The 25919-nt window shown below is 57.2% G+C and overlaps 1 protein-coding gene across 2 annotated transcripts in view; it reads left to right on the top strand.

Moving 5' to 3' along the window:
- Positions 1-25298, top strand: part of LOC122367199 (nuclear hormone receptor FTZ-F1 beta-like) — a 46490-nt gene extending 21192 nt beyond the window's left edge. For both annotated transcript variants that reach the window (XM_043340092.1, XM_043340093.1), the window contains exons 4-11: positions 12167-12256; positions 13109-13859; positions 15888-16066; positions 18260-18469; positions 21705-21846; positions 22374-22490; positions 23063-23316; positions 24393-25298. In XM_043340092.1, the coding sequence (XP_043196027.1) occupies positions 12167-12256; positions 13109-13859; positions 15888-16066; positions 18260-18469; positions 21705-21846; positions 22374-22490; positions 23063-23304 (1731 nt within the window). In that variant the 3' untranslated portion in view covers positions 23305-23316; positions 24393-25298. The remainder of the gene's footprint in view (positions 1-12166; positions 12257-13108; positions 13860-15887; positions 16067-18259; positions 18470-21704; positions 21847-22373; positions 22491-23062; positions 23317-24392) is intronic.
- Positions 25299-25919: the final 621 nt, after the last annotated feature.

Below are 25919 nucleotides of genomic sequence, written 5' to 3'. Positions count from 1 at the left end.
CACTACTGGCCTTCTCACCTGCCAGACGGCCACTTCCGGACTTCCACCTTCTTTCGCCGCGGTGCGGACCCCCAAGGCACGCAGGATCCGCCGCGGCACGCAGGATTCGCCGCTGAATGGGGGTACGCCATCAACACGCCAGCGGATTGTGATGCCTTCCCGGACCTCTGTAACGCAGCGAGCGTAGTGGGCAGCGGCCAGGTCCGGGATGAGCAGTGCGTCGTCTCGGGCTCTCAGTGTACAGTGTTAACCCCCGGACCACGGTAGCGCAGCGAGCGCAGTGGGCAGACGAGTTGCCGGTCTGGGGACGCGGCGCGGTACGGTGACGTGTACACCATGCCCGTGATGGAGGGCGACACCTCGCAGGAGGCTGCGTCGGCCGACACTCCTGCCACCACGGCTGCATCGGACGAGCGGGCGCGACCGCTTGCTTCATTCAGACTGCCGGCGTTTGCCCCGGACGAGGCGGACCTCTGGCTGCTCCAAGTTGAATGTGCGTTCGACGTGGCTGGCATTGCCGATCCCGTCACAAAGTTCAAGCTGCTGGTGGCAAATCTGCCTACCAACGTGGCGGCCCAAGTACGGGACGTTATCGTCAGTGCACCAGGAGACTTCGACGGGCTGTGCACTGCCCTCCGCCAGCGCCTCGCCCAGTCCCGTGCCAGCCGCCTCGAGGCCCTGCTCCGGCATCAACAGCTCGGCGACAGGTCGCCTTCCCAGCTTCTTCGCGATATGAGAGGACAACTTTCAACGGCTGGCGACTCGTCGGTGGACAGTGGCCTACTGAGGACCCTGTTCCTCCAGCGGCTGCCGCAGTCCGCCCGCGCCGCTCTCTCGCTCCTGCCGGAGGCCACTCCGCTGGCAGAGCTCGCAGAGGCGGCTGACCGCTTCCTGGAGGCGTCTCGGCCCACTGGCGCCGTCTCCGCCGTCGGTGCGAACTCCAGCCCGGCTCCTGCGGCCACGACTGGGGACGGAGATCTAGCTGCCGCCATCGCTTCCCTGTCCGCCGTCATCAGCCGGCTGGACACCTCCCATCGGCGGTTGGAGGGGGCAGTTGCTGGTCGCCGCTCGCGGCCAGGAACGCCTAGGCGTGGCTCCCGGTCGTCCTCGCCCTCCCGCGACGAGCGGGAGGATTACTGCTGGTACCACCGCACCTACGGAGCGCGGGCCCGAAAGTGCACTGGGCCGTGTGCGTGGACGCCGGCGGGAAACTCGGAGGCCTGAGCCGGCCTGCGCCTCCCGCATCAGGCCCGACACCGGACTTGGCGCCGCTCTTTTATGTGCACGATACTAAATTGAACTGCCGATTCTTGATAGACACTGGGGCCCAAGTGAGTGCCCTGCCTCCTCACGCGCTCCCGCGAGGCGCAGTGCTAGCCGCCGGACAGGCTCCCCGACTGACCGCGGCCAATGGCTCCAGCGTGCCGGTCATCGGTCTGTTTGACCACTGTGTGACTTTGGATGGTGGCTCGCCTCTGCCGTGGCGTTTTGTGGTGGCCAAAGTCGGCGTGCCCATCCTCGGCGCCGACTTTCTGGCCCATCACCACCTCTCGGTGGATGTGAGGAGGTGCACGCTGTGTGAGGACAATGGAACTGTCAGAGCGAGGGGCACCACTGCAGTAGTGTCCTCTTTGGGTCTCCGACCCACTGCCTCGCCCTACCAGTCGATGCTGGCGGAGTTCCCGGGCGTCACGGCCGACACCTCCCGTCCGCTTCCGGTACGCCATTCGGTGACGCATCATATCGTCACCACGGGCCCGCCCCGGAAGTCACGCCCTCGCCGTCTCGCTCCTGACCGGCTTGCTGTCGCTCGCCGAGAGTTCGACAAGCTCTACCGGCTCGGCGTCATCCGCCCGTCACAGAGCAGTTGGGCTGCGCCGCTCCACCTGGAACCGAAGGCCACTCCTGGCGAGTGGCGCCCGTGCGGGGATTACCGGGCTCTCAACGCTGCCACCGTCCCCGACCGGTACCCTCTCCCGTACCTCCAGGACTTCGCCTCTCAGCTGCACGGCTGCTCCATCTTCACCAAACTCGACCTCCACCGGGCCTACAACCAGATACCCGTGGAGCCGTCCGACGTGCCGAAGACCGCTATCACCACACCCTTCGGCCTGTGGGAAATGGTCCGCATGCCCTTCGGCCTGCGTAATGCCGGCCAGACCTTCCAACGCTTTATTGACGAGGTCTTGCGCGACTGCACCCACTGTTTCGCATATGTCGATGACATACTGATCGCGAGCTCGTCGGAGACGGAGCACATCGGACACGTGCGAAAAGTGATCCAACAGCTGGACGCGTACGGCGTGGTACTGAACGTCCACAAATGCGTCTTCGGCGTTCCGCGGCTGAACTTTCTGGGACACGACGTCAACTGTGACGGCATCGCCCCACTGCCGGACCGGGTAGCAGCCGTCCGGGACTTCCCGCTGCCTCGCACCGAGCGCGACCTTAGGCGTTTCATCGGAATGGTAACTTTTTACCACCGATTCATGCCCGACGCCGCCGCCCTGCTTCGCCCTCTGCACCGGCTGATCACACAACGCAACGCCAAGAGCGCTCGGCCCGTCCGTTGGACTGACGAGGCCCAGTCGACCTTCACCGCCGTCAAGGCGCGCCTGGCGGACACCACCCGACTGGCACACCCTCTGCCAGGTGCACCACTCAGCATCCAAGTGGATGCCTCGGATGTCGGCGTCGGCGCGGTCCTACAACAGTTCGTGGACGGCTGCTGGACACCGCTGTCCTACTTCTCCAAGACGCTCAAGCCTGCCGAAACGCGCTACAGCACTTTCGGGCGCGAGCTGCTGGCCTGCTACCTCGCCATCCGGCACTTCCGCCACAGTGTCGAGGGCCGGGAGTTCATCCTGTTCACAGACCATCGACCCCTGGTGTCGGCTGTGGGGTGCAGCTCCGATCGTCACGCTCCTCGCGAAACTCGTCACCTGGACTTCGTCAGCCAGTTTACTACTGATGTCCGTCACGTTCCCGGACGGAACAACGTAGTGGCGGACGCGCTCTCTCGGATCACGACCGTGCTCTCCGAACCTCGACCACCCCTGGACGACTTCGAGACTCTGGCGACGGCCCAGCAGACCGATCGGGAGCTCCAGGCGTTCGTCGCCACTCGTCACTCCCTCCGCCTGCGCTCCGTCGAGCTGCCCAGTGGTTCAACGCTGCTGGTGGACGAATCTACAGGTCGCCCTCGGCCACTGCTGCCAGAGGACCTCCGGCGACCCTACTTCCGCCTTCTGCACAGCCTGTCACACCCGGGCGTCCGTGGCACCCAGCATCTCGTCGCCCAGCGATTTGTGTGGCCCGGTATGAACCGTGACGTCGCGACGTGGACGCGTGCGTGTCTCCAGTGTCAGCGGGCTAAAGTGCAGCGTCACACGCGTACCCCAGTGCAACCGTTTCCGCTGCCGGCGGCACGGTTTGACCACGTGCACATCGACCTCGTGGGTCCGTTGCCCCCGTCGGACGGTAACCAGTACCTGCTCACCTGTGTGGATCGGTTCACGCGCTGGGCAGAGGCGCTGCCCTTGCCGGACATTCGTGCAGTGACAGTCGCCCGCGCGTTCGTCTCCGGATGGGTGGCCCGTTACGGCGTGCCGTCCTGCGTCACTACTGACCGAGGTGCACAGTTTGAGTCCAACCTGTGGGACCACCTGTCGCAGATCCTCGGCTGCCACCGCATTCGCACCACCAGTTACCATCCGCAGAGCAACGGTCTGGTGGAACGTTTCCACCGTCAGCTGGAGACTGCACTGCGTGCGGCTGATCCGCCGGTCCGCTGGACCGACCTCCTGCCCATGGCTCTTCTCGGCATCCGGTCGGCGCTGAAGGAAGACCTGGGCTGCACGCCGGCGGAGCTCGTCTACGGACAGCCTCTGCGCCTTCCGGGCGAACTCGTCTCTGCTGCGTCAGGTCCGACGCACCTGGATCCGGCGTCCTACGTGGACGAGCTGCGCCGGGCCATGCGCCGGGTTCGACCGGCGGCCCCTCGATCTCCGTCCTCCGTGCCTGTGTTTGTGCCGAGTGAGCTGCTGGACTGTCAGCATGTTTTCATTCGGCGAGACTCCTCTCGCCCACCGCTGACGCCGCCGTATGACGGTCCCTTTCGCGTGGTGCGCCGTTCAACCAAGACTGTCACCGTGTTCCGTAACGGTCGTAATGATACTGTCTCGCTGGACCGTGTCAAACCCGCCTTTCTTGATGCGCCGACTGCTACTCCGAATCATTGCGACCCGCCCCGTGACGCGCCGGGCCCCAACACTGCGGTGCCAGGTTCGGGACCTAAGCTCCTACTCCCATCCAAGACTCCACGCCGACCCATCGAGTCCGTTCCGTCCACTGCGGTCCCTGTACCTCCTGCGCCCTCCCCTGCCGACGGTCCTCCTGCGCTCTCCCCTGCCGACTGTCAGTCAGCGGCGGCGGCCGGCTCGTCGTGCCCGCCTGGTGCCATGCCGGCGGCGCCTCCGCTCCGCCCTGCCCTCCGTACCCGCTCCGGTAGAGAAGTCCGCCCGCCTCTCCGGTTCCGACACGTCACGTTCCTCTCCGTTCCCCAGTGACGTGTCTAGGGAGGGGGTATACTGTAGCGGGTGCAACAGCGCTCCGTTGCTAGCGACGGCGCCGTAGCGTGTGCAACCCAGCGGCGGCGTCGTAAACTAGTAAATCCTTTTGATGCACGCAGATGTCAGTGATTGATTGACACATATGTCTTGTGATTGTTTTCTGCCTTATATGTTATCTCTTGTAACCGTAGCTGTTGTATTGTCACGCCTTAAGAGGGTAATCTAGGAGCGCAGGTGTGGAGTAATTTTTCTTTGTCCAACTGTCACTGTAATTTGTAATATTACCATTTAGACGCTGAAACTACCTATGCAAGGTAGCCTTGCTAGAAATATAGTGTGCCAATTTTTGTTCAATAAATCAGTACGATCCACGATCGGTAACTCGTTCATCCTAGTCAAGCTCAGAGCTACCGACACGGGCCCACATCGGGAGTCTCCTCCTCCCTTGGAGTTGTGTGGTGCCGACGGTGGCGGATGGTAGTCTCTGCCTTGACAATCCTTTCACTCCCTCTCACAACGAGAGGTGAACTACTAGCGGTATACACTGCTAGCGGTTCAAGTGGCGACCGGCTACTTTCAGCCGTGCCACAACGGGGCGCTGGAGCGGGACGTGTTGTGACCGCTCGCCGCCCGACCATTAGTCAGAGGCCATGAGGAAACACCGCCCGCCGCCCGGCTGGGGTGGGGTGGGAACACTGCACACGGGGATGAGCTGGTAGCTGACTGGCGGAACGAACCGTGAAGTATAAACCCGTAAAACGGTGAACTGGAAACGACAGGAACATCGGACTTGTCCGCACTCTAATTAGCATTTATTCCAACTTTTATAGAATGCTTTTGGGCGAATGCGGAATGTTTACTGGGTTCGCTACTGTTGAGCGTGAATTAAATGACATACCTACTTTTACAGACAAAGCATTTGTAAGTACGGCGCGTGAGTACTTAGGACGCTGGGTGGCGTGAACCGGTGGCTGGAGTAAAGTACGAGCGTACCCTCCCTTGTGCGCGGACAATGGTCACGATAGCGGTAGCACTGAGTGATCGAGGGAGCCGACAGAGGAGGTCCACTGAAGTACTTTGTCGCTCGGTGCATGTGACCGTAAGTGTCGTTACGCTCGTGCGTTTTTCGCTCTGTGGGAGGTATGGATTTGGAGCATCTGCGTATTTTTCTGTATTGTATTTCGCAGTCCTATGGGAAATCTTGTATGCTGGATAGTACCGTAGCCACCATCGTACTGCTCCTCCAGTCTGGAAATGCGTCTGAAAGCACGTCTTGCTGCTACATGTCACCAAGCGCCCATTGCTGCCCGGCATTTCTTGTCGCTACCACCCACTCGTCATCCGGAAACTCGGAATATCATGACTACAAAGAACAACCCCGTATTACACGCCGAAACAATTTTGATTGAGCTAACGCATGGTCTTTCTGCAACCAACCGTCCTACATCCGTCGCCATTGATAATTATCGGAGTCCCTGTATCACGTCGCATTCGCTCCCGTACTCCTCAGTTGAAGTCCAGTGTTCGGCGGTACAGTATAACTTCAGGCGTTCGACACTAGTGCCATCTATGGACGAAAACTGTGTTTCGCGGCGTCCGACTGGTAGATAGAGGGACGATTCTGGATCGATTTGTTTTGGGCGAAATTGACAATTGTTATGCATTGACATTATAATCAGCAGAATAAAAGACACTCGAAGTAAACTGAATGTCACTATCGTCTTCAAAGCTTTTATTTTGAATGTTTGTTTCGGGAGTGCCAATGCGTGATGACTCGTGAATTGAGCGCAGTCTGTCATGGACCGCAAGGCTCTGCGCCGATCTGTACAATGAGCACGCCTTCATTACTCATCATAGCGACACGTGGCTGCCCCTGAGCTTGTTTGTTGCAACGACACAAAGTGTCACCTTCGCCGTCTGTACGTCATATTTATCGCAGCTGTGACGTCAGGCGCGTCCGCCACTCGTGGCTACTTTGTTTGATTAACTGATGGCTGCTTCTCAGCCAAAGGAGCCGTGAAATCGGCCCATGTATCTTTTTCTTTCCGCTTAATGCATTTCACTCGCTTCGTCGTGTCTTGGGTGTCCTCATTGAGGTTTTTGGACGATTATTGGTGGTCTGTTTTGTTTATTACGCCATTAATGGTGTGTTTTAAATCGTTTATGTATGATTACCGGGCGTTTCGGGTGGATTTTCCGTGGTGGCGTCCGCCGCTGGCCGCGCGGCTGCCGCCGGCCGCACACCAGGATCTATACTGCTGCCGTCACCGGGTTTCGCCAGTGCTCCGCTGCAGGAATTGTCCCGTTTCCTACACCGGGAAGCATGACTCAAATACTAACGTTCCCAATATTGACATCGATGTTGTCAAGATATGATTACATTTACCGGATATGTGACTTAATTTGTGACCGTTACATTGTGTACAAATTACCGGTGTGACGTTGACGCTAAATCTATCGAACGCACATCATGCGTTTTTGTCTCGCTGCTGCAGGATAGTGTTGATGGCATTGTATCCATTCGCCGTGCAGTTTTATAAGATCCATAGATAAATAAAACGCATTTTTAGCTTTTCGCCTTTCATAATGTTTTGCTGAGTTTCAGAACGGAGTCGGAATGTATAGGTTATAATGACCGTAAAATCTACCTTTACAGAAGTAGGTATATCGGTACCTACTCGGCTGCGACACAGTCTGAGCAAGTACTCACTGAGGCGAGCACGGTGAAAATACAACGACATGTCCGTCAGCATATTTGGACAAAACACTGCGGCGACATTCCGAGGCGATTATTATCGCGTAGATAAACTTTAAAACCATATTTGGCCAACTGTGACGCTCACGGAAAAATTGCGATGTACAGAATGGACAGGCCTGCTAAGTTTCCACAGTTGCGCACAGTTTACATAGTTTCTTTTTGGGATTGCCATTTACCCTGACGGACTGGTTTCCTGTCTCGCCTCAGTCGCCTCGCTTAGAAAATATGGGCATTAGTGAGTGGCCAATCAATACTTTTGACACGACTTTCAGTCCTTCTTTGAAGCATTCTTGTTTTTCGAACTGACTGTGTCCTATTCTGGTACTTGGTAGGATTCCTCGACATTCCAATGTGAACGATATGAGATCTTATTTACATCCCCGACAACAATTCAACTCACTAAACCAAACCGCTCAATCTCCGGGTGTCCAGCGCGCCTTAGAATGTGAAGAATCTCAGCTGCCGACCGTCTCACTGCACCGATCCTGGATTTTCTGACGTCATTTTCTGAAAATAAACTGGCGTGCCGGCCGGCGGCGTTCACATCATCCGGGTCCGTTACAAATCGGGAATGTGGCCATCGATCTGCTTAGACACGGCGCTTGCTGGAAACTGATAAGCGCATCTGTTTACGGTTTGGTATTTTAACTAAACCCGTGCGCTCACAATGTTTCTGATAAAGTCGTAAATGATCGGGTTATTTGTCAGTGTTTGGATTGTTGAGCCGACGTTTGTGTTTGCTGCGTTTTCTGAATTTAAAATAATATTTTAAAAACAGCCAACGTTTGGCTCCAGCAACTGAATGCTCGATGGATCCGAAATATGTTCCAACAAATCTTTGTCAGCCGAACGGTTGATGCCTCATTACCGATGGCCTAGCTCATCACCTGACACCTCGCCAGCTCAGCAGGCGCGGGCTAACATCACCCTCAGCTCCCGGACCCCACAATCATCCCAGCTGCTGACACGTACCGGGAACTACCCCCTCTCTACCCCTCCCCCTCCCCCGGGGACCGTCACCGGACGCGCCAGCACAGACGGCAGCCTTGGGCGACCTTCGACCCGACCTCCACCCCGGGAGGGAACCGGGGGGGGGGGGCTGACGTCTGACCGGATCCTCCGCCCACACCCGGGGTAATTGTGGAGGACGAGCTACATCCCGGACAGATGAATGTGTGGGTCGTAATTTGAATGGCCTACCTGGCCATACATTTCCGCTGAATTCAGCTTGATTCCAATAAAGTCCTCATTCACTCTTCCATGTCGAGCCCAACCTTGACTCTACCTATGATAAACCACCAATCCCGGTTCAGCCTGCAGTCAGCTCTCCGCTCTCCCCTGACTCGTCCCGAGTCTGTACCGCGGCGCACCCCAGCTCGGTGTGACCGACCCTGTTCTGTCGTCACCGCCTGTGGCGAGCCGGCGCGGCGGTGTCCATGCGGCGGTTTTTTCCGCTGAGGTCGGCCCGGGGCCGGCTCGGCCGGTCGGTCAGCCTCAATGGCATCCGGTCAGTCGCCGCGCGGCCGGCCCCGTCGGGACGGGTTCACTGCGGCCTACTTAGCGGACGGGGCCGTCACCGGCGGCCTGTGGGCTCCGAAAGGTCACTGTCGAGTCGGTCTCAGGTGGGAGGCGTCGTGTGACTCGTCAGCTGAGACCCGTTAATGACTAAAGGTGTGTCAGGTGAAGAAAATATGAGAGCTCTGGAAGGATTGTTATCCGGTGAACAGAGAAAGGTCATGGAGGGTCACGGGAAAAGGAATGATCGTGGCTATATGGTTCATTGGTGAACAAGGCTAAGGCATGCATGCGTCATATGCCAACCCTTATCATAGCTGGCAGCTCTCTGAATTCCATTTAGCAGCGACCGTTCAGCATTTAGAGCCTTTATAGATGACTGACGCGTGGGATCGAACACCTGACACATCCGTTGTCAGGTGATCCGAGCCGCATCATAAATTAACTCCTCCTGATCATGGAAAACTCGGTCGTCTTGAGAGGAGATACGGTGTAAGCCGCCCGCACCCCCGACGTACCCAAGCATGCCGAGGTGACCCCGCTCAGCCTTTGACAATGCAATCGGCGGCCGACCGATGTCTGTGTTTCCTGCTGGCCCTGTCGGCGCAAAGCCGAAGCCTTGTGCAAGGCTGCGCGGCCTCCGGGGCCGTGTCCAAAGTCACAGCCGGCCGGCGGGCCGCTGAGCCGAGCTCTGGCCGCCGCGCGGCGGTACCTGGCCGGCCGGATAGCGTGCACCGTGCACCGTGCACCGTCGACAGCTCCATTCAAGGCCCCGGCGGTAGGCGCTGGGGCCGCCGAGCGCCCGCCGTCGGCCGGCCGGTCACCGTCACTGCAGACGGCCGCGGCTGGTGAAGCCCCGTGCCCGGTCCCAGCGGTGACACGATGGCGACGGCGGCGGCGGCATCCAGAGCCGTCTTTTTGCGACACCCGACGGTCATGACCGGGCCGGTGTAAGCGGCGCGCTGCACGAGGTCGGCACGAGCGCTGCGGATCGCGGCATTCCTGGCTTAGCCGATACCGGCTCCGCGCCGCCGCGCCGCTCCGCCGCCGCCGCCGCCGCAACCAAGGCGATTGTTTGCGCGGCGAGCTGGTTGCAGCGCGTTGCAAAACTGCGACGGCGTTTGTTGCGGTGGTTCGTTGTTGGCTATGCATGTCATGTCCGTCTGCCCAGCGGTCCGCTGTGGTCATGTCGCCATGTTTTCAGCCGCGCTCCGTCGCCGAGTCCGTTTAGCTACCTGACACTCTGTGGGACATACGAAACACGACTCGTGATCTATGAGTCATGATCCGTGATTCATGACTCCTGACTCGTGACTCGTGAGTCGTGATTTCCTGCGTCCTTACAAGGCTCGTGATCGGCCATGAGTGCCTGATTGCCGTTATTTGGTCGAGTTAGGCCCGACGAGCGCGACTGGCACGAGTCCTGCGGTATTTTAAATGCAGATGCGCTGTTCGGGGGCCGCCGGCCGTGTTCGGTACCTTATACAAGACGATAGATACGGGGAAGGAGCGTCCACGGGCCAACATCGGTCGTTGGTCTTATTTGGAGTGTACGACTGCGTCAGGAGTCGCTCGGTGCCGTGTTGGCCGGGCGGTCTGACGCAGGTTCGCAGGCGCGCCTTCCGGTGAAGGGTGGGTAGCGGGAGGGACAGGGTGGGTGGTGGATACTTTAGAAGGACGCCCTGTTAAATACAGCTAAGTGCTGTCGGTGCAATATGACGAATACAAATTGCACACATCTGTGCCACATCAATGCTGCGGAAGGGGTGTGGTTCCTGTGTGCCGACCATCGGTGAAAATGAAGGGTGAGGCATGTAAATTGTAAATATGCGACGAGCAACATTCCCAATCAGTGTTGCAAGTCGGCAAATAAAGGGAAGTGCATAGGACAAGCATGATGTCAGCTCATTTGCTTATTTCCTCTGGCAGAATTTGAATTCACCGTTCGCGTAAGCCTCTTAGGTCCATCGATTAGAGTTTGTCAAGCGTCATCACTTACATTAGATCATCATTCGGCTCGAAATGCCGTCTCGAAGCCTACCGCCCCTGAGGATGTCCGTAACTGTTGCCGGTCGGTTGTCCGATAGGTCAGAACGACCCGCGGCGGCGCTCCTCAGTCTATGTCAGACGTCGGCTGACGTCTCTAACGTCGTTTTAATGAGACCGGAATGGCCATGACACTATGTATGAAACCGGTTCCCGCTCGAGGCAGCCACGGGAGCACCGTAAGAGCACGGCAGATGTCCTCTCTGAGACGAGCCAGCCTCACCGGCCGGGGATCGGCTCCGGCGTGCCTGGGAGTCGGCGGTGCCTCCCGACTGGACGTCCCAGTGCACGCAGAGGGGCTAATCCTCCACAGGCATTGTATCCGTGTATAAGAGGTGCGCTATAGCCGTCAAAATAAATTTCCGGTACGGCGAAAAAGTGATCATACTGGGGTGAATTCCACATATATCTCGGGATTGGTGTTTTCACAGATCACTGCGCAGGGCTGACACTCCTGAGTGCGTGGGAGTGACTGATGTTGACACTCCGGCACTCTGTCTTCGGAGAGTGACGTGCTGAATGTCACCAAACGGTTTCTTGGCCATAAACGTGCGCTTAACCGACTGTGAGCGGCGAGAGCACATTCTGCGGTCGGTAAAGCGGTCTGCTTTTTTGTTTTCCGTGTGTTAAAAATCGGCTCGACTCGTTGCCCAGCAGTGTCTAGATGAGGGATTTATCTCAAGACGTGAGCAGCTGTCTGGCCAACACCTTTCTCTGAGAGCGGGATGGTACCACTCACAGGCTGAAAGAGTTCGATTTAACTGACTCGGTGCACCGAATGCCATTGTACGAGTGGCCGGTCGGCAGTTTTATGGACCTGCTGCTGACGGGTGACAGTCTGTGCTGCCTGCCGTGTGCACTGTGCGCTGAATGTGCCTTGTCGCCAAGGAGGCTCAGTGACAGCTGACTGACTTTTCTACACTCAGCAGATATATGGTATAGTGCTCTGATTCGGTTGCCATGAGGAATGCCGACGTCACTTTGCCGTGAGAGAAGTGACGTTTGAGCGATGGTCTATGAGAAAAAATAATCCAGTTTTGCTCTTTACCGTTGAAACCTTTCTTTGAAGCTGTGCCTTGTCTTCTTAGACGCGAAACATACCTATATTCCCTTATATATGAACATTAGACAGTCTGTGCTGCAGCAGGCATGGCATGCCTGCCGTGTGCACTTATCTAATGTTCATATATAGCCCACTGTTTCGTAAATGACTACGTTGCGTCTGTGCCGAGTGTTCCCAGTGGAGCTGACAGCGGTCTCCTCTCTGTTTTTGCAGGCCATCAAACAGGAGTACGACGACATGGTGACCAGTACGGGGTCGAGGGAACATCAACTCTTCACCGACACGGACCTAGCTAATTCAAAGGTACGGCAACAGGTTACAATCGCTGAGTACTTCATTACCACTTGCCTAGCCCTCAGTCTTATTTATCAACCTTCTGATGATATACCCATAAAACATATTGCGTGATGCCTGAGGCAGATATTTGTATTTGTGTAGAAATGGAACAGACCTGTCCTTCAATACGAAGCCGCCCTATCGGCTATCACACACTGTCAACTGAGCGTTACTGCAAGACCGAATACTGTCTGGATATTGCGCATAAGGAACCCCCGCAACCACCGCTTTCCTTCGAGAACTGATTGTCAAAAAAGCAGCGAAACGTGCAAAAGCAGTCTGGTGTAGACTTTGAGTGTTCGGTGGCTAATCTTAATTTGCGGTCTGCCTTTTTGGGTTAGGAAGGTGTCATTATCAGGCATGGCATCTGCAAACTTTGGCAATGATAAATGCTCATCGTGGGTGCTGTCCATTTGCTATCACACCGAATCAATCTTTCGTTCGTTTTCATTTGAAGGTTACAGCCTTCATACTTCAACACTGATGTCATTTTGACGTGAGACTGTTTCCTCGTATCTATGTGTAAAATGCTCGTTACTCAGTTTGCGACCTTGAAATGGCTGTCAGCCATACTCTGTGTGACCTCTGATAGGTGACTATGACCTCCGATGTCATACGATCCAAGACCGGCACCGCATGACCCAAACCGTTGACCCCTGAGTGTCATTATTTGAATTCAATCTGCCATCCCATACACTCTTGTTTGACCCCTAAGAATAATCATGAGACCTCAGTCTGACATTTCATGACCTCTGATGACTGGTGACCTCTGACCTCTGCTAGATGACCTCTGACCTCTGACCCCGTCTCTCCCGGCAGACGGACAGTGACCGGCCGAGCAGTCCGGGGCCGACGCGCAGTGACTCGGGCTGTGAGGTGAACCACTCTGGCCCGTTCACCCCCAGCGCGTCCCCGCCGCTGTCGCGTGCCAGCCACGGCTACCACAACTCCCCGGACCTGTCTCGGGCGGGCCGCATGTACTCCCCCACCGCCTCGCCGCTGCAGGCGCGACACTTCTCCGGCTACTCGTCGCCCTACTCGCACACGCCCAGCACGGGCCTGTCGCGCAACAACTCGGACGCGTCGCAGTACGGCGGCTCCCAGTACTCGTGCTCGTCTGTGTCCTCCCCGGGCGGCCAGTACTCGCCGGCGGCCTCTCCGGGCCAGAGCCGCCACCTGTACCGGCAGAGCCCCATGCTGGGCAGGCACATGGAGCACCTGCTGGGCCAGCACCCGCTCAACCTGACCCAGTCCGACTCGGAGAGCTGCGACGACAAGTCCCAGCTGGCCGCCGAGCTGGCCGCTCACTCGGCGCTCTCTGGCCAGTCGGGCATCAGCCGACAGCAGCTCATCAACAGCCCTTGCCCCGTCTGCGGCGACAAAATCTCCGGCTTCCACTACGGCATCTTCAGCTGCGAGAGCTGCAAGGGATTCTTCAAGCGCACCGTGCAGAACAAAAAGAACTACGTGTGTCTGCGCGGAGCGGGCTGCCTGGTGACCATCGCCACGAGAAAAAAGTGTCCCGCCTGTCGCTTCGAGAAGTGCCTCAACATGGGCATGAAGCTAGAAGGTGAGAAAGTGAGCTAAATTGTAAAAGAAGCGAAAGGATGAAAGTCCAGTTTCGATGGGTTATGGGACTGCAAAACACCAAACACAAAATAGGTAACCAAAGCACACCAGAAAGCCAGAGATAAAACTACCTACAACTAAAAAAAAAAACGTTTTTCTGTACTCGAAAGCTATGAAACTGAAAACTCCTAACCCAGCTACTGTATCGCGGGCGAGACAGCTCCGAGAGCGAGACAGGGCCTCGGTGGCCGAGCGGGCGAGGGGAGCGAGACAGGGCCTCGACCGCGACGAGCGGGCAGGCGAGGGGAGCGCGAGCCGACTCGATAAAGGTCAAGGCGCATGAAAGGCGGCCGGTGTGAGTCAGCGGCCTGCGCGCGTGCGCCGCTGAGCGCAGAAGGTCGCTGCGCGCCGGGCCGCCAGCCGCCGCGCCGTCCAGCGGTGTCCACCGGTGTCCCGGCGGCTGCCGAACGGGCTCCGTTCCCACGCACCGTCAGTGGCCGCGCCGGCAGCCTTGGCAGCGGCCGGACACGCGGCCATCCCGTAAATACATTGTTTGTGATTTACGGTAATCCGGCGCGAGGCCTGTGGCCGCGCACCCGTGCCTGAGGCGCCGTCGGCTCTCAAAGCTGCACAGTCAGGGCTGGTGGGACGGGAAGGGGGGAGCTGGGTGTGCCGGGGGGGGGGGGGGCGGTGGGGGGGGGGGGGGCCGAAGGGGAGTGGCAGAGGGGGTCCGATCGCTGGAACAGGGAGGGGCCGCTGGAGTTCTACCTGCCGGAGCGGTAGAAGTGGTAGGTCGCGCGGCGCTCCTGATGGCCACGACGCAGAGCGCCACGGACAGCTGTACATACATGCCCTTCGCTGGGTGACATTGGTGACATTGGGCGAGCATACTGGCGCCCGCGTGGCAGCGATCCGCATACAACGCCACGGCCTACTGGGCTGGCGAGCGGCCGGCGCGGGCGTTTTCCTCAACAGCGGCCATTATCATTGTTCTGTCGGCGAGTAGTGCTGCAGGTGGAGGGAAACCTTTACATGGAAATCGCCCACAATGGATCGATGGGGCCTGTTCAACGAACCCGGCGCAGCAGACACATGCGTAGTCACACTACTCGCTGTCACTCAGCAGAAGGAAAATTCTTCGGTTGCAACTAATTCGCGAATTTTTCACTATCTATGTCTACATCGCTTTATTGCATGCCAGATCTCAATCGCATGCACCCCGGCCGATGGCGTGATCTAACCGGCCGGGGGCATCTGGAAAGCTCAGGAGCGTGCCCAGATCCATTGAGGAATTCAGGTTAAAGGGAAACGGAAATGCTTCTTCAAACGATGACATGGGAGATAGGCAGCGGCGATTCGCGTAGTTCAGCCGTAACCTCAATAAAAGGGAATTAGTTGTACGTGAGCCGCGAGCGAGGAGATGACGTCAAAACGGGGACGGGTCGCGACTAGATGGGGTAACCACATGATCAGCGCATGTGAACACATCATGGCCATTTGTGTTGCGTTGTGTCTACGGTCTTTTTTCCTTTCATGAGTTCGTTGAAGTACGGTAATGCTGCGATTTGGATCAGTTGTACCGATTTTATCGAATCTAATTCACGGTAGCTTGGTCAATCGTATAATTGGTGTGGTAAATAAACTTGCTGAATTATTTAAGTATTGTCTTGTAATTAGATATAATGTGGTGATATATGACATGCCGAGTGATATATACCTAATGAGTGACATACCGACCTACCTCGACCTTGACTATCCTATTTTTGTGCTTGGCTCGAGTCGTTCCTTATTACTCATCGTCAGGTTCATGTACGGGCAAATTCTTCTGGCTATCAGGGTGATGCTGCTGACCTTTGCAGTGACCCCCCCCCCCCCCCGAATCACCATTGACCTTACATGACCCTAATTGATCTACCTTGACTTCTGCCGACCCCACTGATCCCTACTGACCTCTACTGGTCTGTACTGGTCTGTACTGACCTCCACTGACCTCCATTGACCTCCACTGACCTCTGCCTCCCATTCTCAGCGATTCGCGAGGACCGGACGCGCGGCGGCCGGTCGACCTACCAGTGCACGTACACGGTACCGCAGTCGTTGACCGGCGGCGCGCCCGGCTCCGAACTGCTCCATCAGCCGCACGTGAAGATGGAGCCCTCGGAGGGCGGCTCGCCCGACGACCGGCCCGCCACGCCGCCGCTGCTCAAGGTAGAGAGCGCTCCGGTGGCTGGAAAACGGTGCAGAAGGAATGAGTGTTTGAAAGCGAGGAGGATAGGTAGATGATTTGAATTAAGCAGTATCTTTTACAGGAAATCGGACTCAGCTGCAAATGCCTAATATAATGCGTACATTAGATAAAATTATGTGATGTGATGCAACCGCCGTTTAATCCTAGGAATAATTAATACATCCGCCCAAGTGCAGGTAAGAGTCCGTTTCATTGATAAACGGAAACATAATTCGCTCATTCGCGGATACACATGTGCTCATTAACAATGAATTAAACCCGGCTATATTCGGTTTCCGGGCTATCCTCGTGTTACGGGGAATATTCCTCCGGTTTTAGTGTGATGTCACTTTCAGTTCCTGCACGTGACGCCAAACGGATACGGGCCGAATTGGGGTTAGCGGTGGGCCCAGCGCTCGTGCAGTTCCGCCTTGGGAACTGGAAGGTCAGAGAGCTACCCTGAGAAGGTGCTGCGTGCCGCTGTCCCGGATCTCAGCGATTGTTCGCTCTATATCGACGTTATTAAGCTTAAGGATGTCCATTACAGAGTTATGAACGTCGTTAAGCAGAACTTGGCGTTTGCATAATTGATCGGGTTCTGAGAAATTTCGCATATTGTTGCATTGAAATGGTACACAGTAGGTGTAACTGTGTATTCGTGTCGGCATCTCTGCTAGTTATAGTTGTTGTGAATACCTCTGGTCACGAGACTAAGGTAACTTCGTCTAGCGTACACAGAACGGGCCGTACCTAGTTATTTACGAAATACATCATTCAGTGACAGGAGCTTATACCTAACCACTGCCTGGAGGGGGGGATCGGATTCCAAAATTTGGCCATCATTCCCTCCCCTGCTACCGCCTCGCCGCCACGGCCACCGCCACGGCTTCCACTGCCGCGGCGCTGAGCCGCTCGCCCAAGGTGATACAAGGACGGCGGCGGGCAGCGCAACGTCTGGGCGCCGACAAAGATTCGCGGCGATAGGAGACCCGTGTGCCCCCCCCCCCTCCCGCCCTCCCCCGCGCCCAAGGTCAGGCGCCGGCACACAAGGACACGTCCTCTATACGTGGGCCCGGCGACCGGACCGACTGCGCTCCGCATAACGGGCTGCTGTCACAGCCGGCAGTGGTGTCTGTGGGCAGCCGGTATGGGCATTGAATTGGAGACGGAGAGCGGCCATCTGCCGTGAGCCGTCCCGTGGTGAACGTTTGGGAGGTCCGATGGGCAGCCGCGGGTGGCGTCCGCCGGAAGCCGGAAAAAGACCAGAGCCCCTCACGAGACACTCCAGTCACCTGGGTGGTATTGAGGAGACACCCGGCGGTCACCCGACACCCAGCGGGCACCCGGGCGCCACCCGCGCGGTAATTATCCCTCCGGTCGGGGAAATTCCATCGGCTCGGGGGAGCGCCCGTCTTGCGTCATGGTCGGCCGGGAGGCGCTTTATTGCAGCACGTGCGGCCGCTCGCCGAGACGCTAATTGGGCGCGATGGCTCGGTCGCCGCCGGCGGGCGCAATCAGTTTCCGGTTGACGATCCGGGTACCCCCCCCCCCCCTCCCCCCCAGTGGTGTGACGAGCGGTCGTGCCGTCCGCCCGCCCGGCGGCGTGCACTTTGATAGTCTTGATGTCCCGATATGGCCGGCGGACTGTTGACTTTCCGTCGTGACCCCCTGACCCGAGCCGGACAAGGACGGCAAGAAGGTCGCCCCGGGTGAGATCACAAGCACCGCCGGCGGAAAATGTCCCTCCTCCTTTCCGTCAGATGACGAGGGAAGACGTTTGTGACGGAATTTCCGAAAGTGTTTCACGGAATGACTGCGTTACCTGCTCACTAAGCTACAACATAATTTGCCTTTATTATTTCGTCCCTGAGTGACGGATTACAGATCAAACAAAGGAGACCTTCGGCGACTTCAAGGCATTCCGAAAAAGGACATTGCGCTCACTTGTTTGCAAAACTGGAAAGCATGAATTTGGAACCTTGGACTAAGGCATTCTTCTGTATGCGTCATGCAAGGCCGGTTCCTCGTAATCTTTAAACTCGACTCCGCCTAACTTCGCATCGCCAGCACCAAGCCAGCACCCCTCCCTTCCCTTTCTTTGGCGAGTACTGATGCGCTCCACTACCTTCCCAGCCAGCCCACCCTAACTCACATCTTTTTCTGTCTTTCCGCAGCAAATGATGGAGGTGGAGCACTTGTGGCACCCCTCGCCGGCGGACAGTGTGCCCTCACCGGCGTCAGCGCAGCCGTCGGGGATCGCCGCGGCCGCGGCGGCCGCCGGCGCCGCATCCGGCGACTACAGCAACCTCTGTAACGTGGCCGACCACCGGCTCTACCGCATCGTCAAGTGGTGCAAGAGTCTGCCGCTCTTCAAAAACATCCACGTGAGTGGGGCCGAGTGCGGGGTAGAGGAAGAGCTCGAGTTGGGGTAGTGAGGGGAGGGGCAGTCACCTTCTTCAGACATTGCGATTTGGGGACCAATAATAGAAAACGGGAAACGGATGTTAGATAGTGACGGCAGTGACATATTAGGTACCGAGAAGACGACGCCGTAAGGACGGTGAATAATAATGTAATTTACATATTAGAGGCGCACAAGACAAGTGGAGAGTCGGATCTAAGGAGGAAAACTGACCAGTCGCTGATATGCACATGATACCTGCTCATGCGAGGTTCCGCCAGAGTGGAAAACAATGAGCCCACGGACCCGAGAGGCCCCTCGGGGTCAGTGGCGGCGGAATAGGGGGTGCAGGGGGTGCAGCTGCACCCCCATCGAAAAACATGGAGGTGCAAACATATCTTTTTGCACCCCCAAAATCCGTTCAAGGGGCCCGTCGCACCATCCAATACATTTCTCCTGAAAACCAGTGATCGGGAAACGAACACTGATGTGGAATCATCCGGGATGTCCAATTATGGTCAGGAACGCCCCATGCTAGTCTTTGGGGCCCCCACACCGGCTAGAAGTGTCCCGAGCCGCGTTTGGTGCTCCACGCGGTATCTGAGGGCCCCACGATGGCCTCAGAGGGCCCTTTTATGACGATCTCTGAGGGCTCCCACTTGAGGGCTTTGTCCCCTGGGGCCCTATAACGGTCACTAAGGGCCCTCATGACGACCGCTGAGGGTCCCACAGAGACTCCAGGGCCCCAAGGAGACTCCAGCGGCCACGCTGGCCTCTGAGGGCCCCTATGACGGCCTCTGAGGGCCCTTACGATGATCTCTGAGGGCTCTCACGACGAACTCTGTCCCCTGGGGCCCTATAACGACCACTAAGGGCCCTCAGGACGACCGCTGAGGGTCCTACAGGACTCCAGGGGCCCCACTGGCCTCTGAGGGCCTCTACGACGGTCTCTGAGGGCCCTTGTGACGGCCCTAGACCCAAATCAAGTCTGATGGTCCATTTGGCTTCAGACGACCCATAAAGACCCTCAATATGGCCAAAGACCCTCATGACGACCTCTGGTGATCCTCTCGAAGGCATCTAAAGGCCCTCACAACAACTTCTGAGAACCCCAGGACGGTCCCTGAGGGGCTGAGGGCTCTGACGACGACCTCTCTGGGCCCTCACGATGGTCTCTAAGACCCAGCGCAAGCTCCAAAGGCCCACACTGCCTGGCGTCTGAGGGTCCCACGACGGCCTCTGAGGGCCTCGACGGAGGCAGGCTCCAGGGGCCATGCTGACCTCTGAGGGCCCTCTTGACGGCTTCTAGGGCCTAACGAAGGTTTCAAGGGCAAACGCTGGCCTCTGAAGAACCCTACGAGGACCTCGGAGGGTCTCAACTCAACGCAGGCAGGTGCCAGGAGACATGCTGGCTTCTGAGGGCCCCGCAGAGTTCAGATTCAGATGATCCATCGACCTTTGTGGACCTTACGAAATACGAAGGTTTCCGAGAGCTCACGCAGGCTCCTGGAATTCCACACTGATTCTCAGGCCCCATGTCGGCTTGTTGAGGCACTTTATCTGCTCTTGGTGCCCCGTCGCCGACCTCTGAGAGTCTCAATGTCAGAACTTATGGGGCCATGGGCCCTACACCGGCTTTTATGGCCCCTACATCGACTCTTGGGACTCATGACCCATGAAATGTGGGTCTAAGCGGCTTCTAAGAATCCCCATGCTGGTTCTAGTAGCTGCCAGCCGAATATTAGGTTAGGGCTCACACGCGAGCTACTGGGACCCCGTGCATACCCCAGGGGTCTACCTGCCTCTAAGACCCCACACATACTTTTGGGGCTCAAACGTTTGCCCCTGAAGGCCCCACTGAGACCCCTTTCCTCTATTCAGTCCTCCATACCAGCTCTTTAGGCTAAACATCGGCTCCTGTGGCCTCCATCCCGGCTTTGGAGGGCCTCCATATACAGGCTTTTTTGGGGTCCGATGCCGGTTTCTGAGAGCCCTCAAAAGACTTTCGAGCCTATACTGCCTTCTGAAACCTTTCAGCAACTTTCAAGGGACTGACCCTGATCGGAGGGCTCATTCAGTCTGGGGAGTCATGTAGTTTTCTGGAGGAGTCTCTATGTGGTCGGTTTCCAAGGGGCTTCTAAACACGGTCTTCTTGGAACGGTCTCGTAGGGCCCTCAATGGTCCACTGCGGATCCAGAAAAAGTGGTTTGAGACGCTGTGGGTGGTGGCTAGACTAAAAGATTAGCCGATAAAAACTAGCTGCATTTGCTTCTTTTTGCTTTCATTATTTGAGACAGGTAGGTAGGTACACTGCAATTTCAAACCTTTTACAGAACTTGTGTGTATGGGGAGAGTTTTCCAAACTCTTCGTTTTTCATAAATAGTCAATAAAAATCACTAAAAAAAACTGAAGGGGGCCCAAAACTTCCAGAGGGGCCCCTTGAGAAAACTTTGCACCCCCATCCAAAATTACCTTCCGCCGCCACTGCTCGGGGTGACTCCGCAGCCTTGCGTGCTCTCTTGCCGGTGCCTGACGGCGCTATAAGTGGCTCCGGTGGCACGATCACTGACGCCTTGTGCACGTGCACTGGTCACAGGACCTTAGGATGCATGACGGGAGCTGGGGAGCGCTGCGCCGCCCATTCGGCCATCTTGGCATCGCCATGGAGAGCGCGTTTACCGACTGATGCGGCAGTGACCTTGGGCGTTTTCCGTTTGCTGGCCGGCTGTGATTGCCGTAAACGGACTGGTGATGTTCAAAGAACATGTCCTTGGTTGCGTCACTTAAGTGCGGTGTAACTGTACCTATTACAATATATGTAAGTTTGGCTCACGCTATGTGCCCTTTATTGGCATTGCGGATTTAGTTTATTTAAATTGCTTCATTTTTCGTGCTGTTCTTTGGACTTGCTTTATTTTGAGCTGTTCAAGGATAACAAGCCAGCATTTACCAACCACTTCCTCATCAGTATCAGGGTTGTTTACACGTTTTGCTAATTTGTAGGCCTGTGAAATCAGAAATGTGCGTCATGCATATATGCATTATATCGTTGTCTAACTACTTTGCGTGTTGAAACCTCGTCACTTTTTTGTTTGCCTTCCAGGAACATGCCGAATATTTGATCAAAAACGAGTGTTTGTAAAATATGTGCCGTGTTCTCCTACCCCACGTTCTGCAGTTGCCCGACTGACGCTCTACCCCCTGTTTGTGTTGCCAGATTGACGACCAGACGGCGCTGCTCATCAACACGTGGTGTCAGCTGCTGCTGCTCACGTGCTGTTTCCGATCGCTAGAGACGCCCGGGCACATCCGGATAGCCAACGGACGCTCACTCAGCATGCAGGAGGCCAACGCCATCGGTACGCACCCGCCCGGGTCCCGGATACCGGGATACGGAACTGGATCACTGGCATACAGATGTGAAGCTAGCTGGAAAACATGCAGTGCCTTAGATGTCTTATGTTTGATTTACTAGCCCGGTTACAAAAGCCGAGCAGTTGCTACGTGGCCGGTCTCATTTCAACGAATGCCGTTTCGTAGAATGGTTTCGACCTCTGACGTCAAGCCGTCGTGCGAGCGAGCCTGACGAGCGGCCGGGTATTTCTGTCCCATGACGGTCGGTTGCCATGCAGCTGGGCAGCGCCGGCGGGCGGAGACCCGTCCCCATTGTGGCACGTGCCGCCGGGCCCCGGCGAGCTCTCCTGAACGCCACCTCTGACCTTTCCGTCCCGCCGTCACCCGGCCGCTCGGTCGCTATTCTGACCCATATCTCGGAGCCTTTTTCTGTGTGTGTGCTGAACTTTCCGTGCTCACAGCTCGTGACATTTGACTGCTGTCGTCGCGGCCGGTCCGAACCCGAGCTGACCTTTGACTTCTGCGCCCACAGGCGTCGGCCGCTGCGTGGAGCGTATGATTGCGCTCACCGATCAACTGCGCCGGCTCAAGGTCGACTATTACGAGTATATCGCGCTCAAGGTCATCATTCTTCTGTCGTCGAGTGGCGGTGAGTGCCGGAGGGGGTCAGGGGGGAGGGGTCAGCCGTCAGTCCCGGCTCCGCCATTCCCGTCTGTTGCCGGGGGCGGTCTAAAGCCGGGTACGTGGGCTGAGCCCGGGAACACGGCTGCCGCTGGAGCTCTTTGAACCGGCCGATAATAGAGTGCGGCTTGTGGAGAGTCCGTCCGGAGGTCGATGACCGCTGTCAGAGACAACTGCTGACTCTGCTGACATGCCTGTTTGGAGATGGGGTATTGACCGATGACCGTTTCTTGTTATTTCATTCAGTCTTGTCGGCTCGATGGAACCGTTCAAACACAATGCAATGCAATTAAAGCGAGAGAATGAAGGAAATTTGATCCTGACTTATAAAATGTGCATTTCTTGAGCGATTATAGCCGTACCCCGTAACGAAATCATGTATATTCTGCTGAGCACCGTGGCCGAATACACGCCATTCGGAGGTTACACGTGTATGTTTGTTCTCTGTTCACTGTCTGTTACTTCCCTCCACCAACCCCTTGCGCCCCCGCTCCGAGTCTCTCTCCACCACCTGACACCGCCCTCCGCTCTCCCTGGCAGACTCGTCGTCGCTGAAGGAGCCGCAGAAGGTGTCCACCACGCGGGAGCAGGTGCTGCACGCGCTGCAGCAGTACACCATGTCCCACTCGGCCGACATGCCCAGCAAGTTCGGCGAGCTGCTGCTACGCATCCCGGATGTGGAGCGCGCCTGCCAGCTGGGCAAGGAGCTGATCGCGGCGCGGGCCAGCACAGACGGCGGCCCCACCTTCGATATCCTGTTTGAGTTGCTCAGGGGCGACTGAACGACCGCAGAGGTGAGCGCCAGGTGGGGCGTGGTGGGGTCAGAAGGGATGGGGGGGGGGGGGCGAGGGAATAGAGATGGTTTAGGTAAAATTAGCAGTGTCAAAATGTGATGCCACCCAATACCCATAATGATCGTGTGTGCTGCGTTGTGTTGTGAGCGTTGTAATGAAAGATTCTGTATTGAATTATCTTAGGTGTTGTGACTGGTGACTTGTTTTACCTGAGAACCCCGTCGTGTTCAAAATCGTGCACATAATGCAACACTCGGTTGCGCTTCATAAACTTTGCACGGCTTGTAGATCGACAATGACATCCACTATTGGGCACTCCACACTTACACATTCCGGCCATGTTCCATTCTCCATAACCCCTCAACTCTGCTGACAGATGTTATGGCGAACCCACAGCCTTTCCCAAACTTCACACCCGAGCGGTCCCTTCGACCGGTCTCGTGCCACGACAGGCATATGTCGCACACTGGAATCCTTCTCTCACCCTCTCTCTCTCTCTCTCTCTCTCTCTCTCTCTCTCTCTCTCTCTCTCTCTCTCTCTCTCTCTCTCTCTCTCTCTCGCTCTCTCTCGCTCACCCCTCTCTCTAACTGCCTCCGGGAGGACTCTGACCGTGCCATATGGTCCATGGAGGTCCGCTCCAACCTGTCCCGACCAGGCACACCTGGCAGTGTGTCGTCACTCTGTGTCGTCATACGGTATCAGCCCGAGTGTCAGACAAGTGTCAGATGGACTCGAGGAGGGTTTGGAGTGATGACATATGTCGTGACTGGTGTGAGATGCTGGTAAACGGTTGTCAGAATGTGTTCTATTGGCATGTGTGATTGGGGTAGATGGGTAGAAATGAATTTGCTGAAGTGAAATCGATGCATATTGTAATGTCATGGACTCATAGGCCAACCCTAGGCATGCATGACAAGTCGGCCAGTTATTAACTGAGTAAAGTGGAGGCATTTGCGCTCATGTTTAAGTCCGTCACCCTTGCTAGATGCCACCATCAGGTCTAGGTTGGCTCATCCGTCCATCGGTATGTTTCCCTGTCCGTCGTCTGACCTGTGGCCCGTGTCTGTGCCGGCAGGCGGTCGTCTGAGCGCGTCATGTGCCGATGCCGTCCGTGAGTCGCGGTCGCTGGCGACCCGCCGCTCGCCGCTCCACACACATTCCAGCCGCGTCGTCCGCCGCCGGCGCGGCGCCAGTGCCAAACGCAGCCCGAGCCGCGCCACACGCCTCACTTGGCGCCGGCGCGCGCACGAGCCGCCGCCGCCCGGCGCCGGCGCCCTGTGCCGGGCGGCCCCCGTCCCGCCGCCGAGAGCTAGTCGCCAAGTGAAGTCGTGTGGGCTGTGTTTCTGGCGGCCGGTCCTGCCGCGCCTCGGCAGGCTCCGAGGCGGCGGAGAGGGCCGGCCGCCGCCTCCCGGGCGGCCGCGACGCCGGCCAGCCGACCCGACCTGCCCAGTGCCAGCTCGGCTTACCGGCGCCGGCCGCCCGTCCCGCGCCCGAGAGCGGCGCCCCGCGCTCCGACACGGCGCCCCCACAGCGGGCCAGCCGGCCGGCCGAACGGAGCGAGTCGCGGAGCCAGCGCCGCGGTCCGAAGCACCACCACTCACCACAGCACGCGCGAGTTGAGACAACTCTGCGTCCTTTGCAGAAAGTGACGCAGACGTTGGTGCCGCGCGCGGGTGAGACCGGGCGCTGCCCCGCTCGCGCCGACCGGCCGCCGGCGGCGCCCCTGGTCCCGGGGCGCCCGCGGAGCCGGGAGCGTCGCCGTCTCGGTGTGATCAGTGACCGGTGCAGCTATGTGTCCAATGGTGAGCCTTACTCAGCGTGCCCGTGCGCTCGTACCTCTGACGAGGCTAAACATACTGTATTGTTCACTATTTTGTTGTACAAACTGGTGCTGTTTTGTGAGAGAACGAGAGAGACGGAATGAGAGTATATGGAAAATGCAATGCCAAAAGCGATTTTATTAATACATTTGTACATTGTATCGCCTTGTTTGAGTTAGCGTGCGCTCAATGGAGTGGCATGACGCATTGGGCTATGGATGTAAGCGTATCTCCCGCATGAGAGCTTGCATTCGGCAAAAAACGAGATAGGAATTCAGGAAAATTGCTCGTCAACAGACAACTTTCATTTTCCCACCGCCCGGTTTGATTCAACATCCAATTCACATGCATAATTACTCCGATACTGAGATGATAAAGTGGGCGCCTCCTTGGAAAAAACAAAGGCATCCTTCGAAGCCTCTCCGGCACGCTAAGATGCTAGTGATCCGGGGTATGCCGACACGGAGCTGTGCCGATAGGAGGGGCGGGCGCCCGGTAAAAACCGCCCCGACGCCGGGTGATGGAAGACACGCGAACTGCAGGGCGGATGGAGACCCGGGGACCCGGGCCTGGCCCCACAGACAGGCACCTGGAGATAGCACACAGTGCATATGGTACGAACCACATGGATTGGAGTGTGTTAGCTATTTACCTGCATTGACTGCAAGTGCACAGGGACTTCCTAGCTGGTGCGCCGCTGTGGCTGAGCCGAGCCGTTACAGTTGGACGGTGGTATCCCGGTGGGACAGGCTAACCGGACACTGTCACCCCTGAGTGAGCTC

The sequence above is a fragment of the Amphibalanus amphitrite genome, unplaced genomic scaffold (assembly GCF_019059575.1).
Source record: "Amphibalanus amphitrite isolate SeventyFive unplaced genomic scaffold, NRLGWU_Aamphi_draft 000857F_arrow, whole genome shotgun sequence".
Lineage (NCBI taxonomy): Eukaryota > Metazoa > Arthropoda > Thecostraca > Balanomorpha > Balanidae > Amphibalanus > Amphibalanus amphitrite.
Note: the sequence above shows the minus strand (reverse complement) of the source record. Positions and strands in the feature narration are given on the sequence as shown.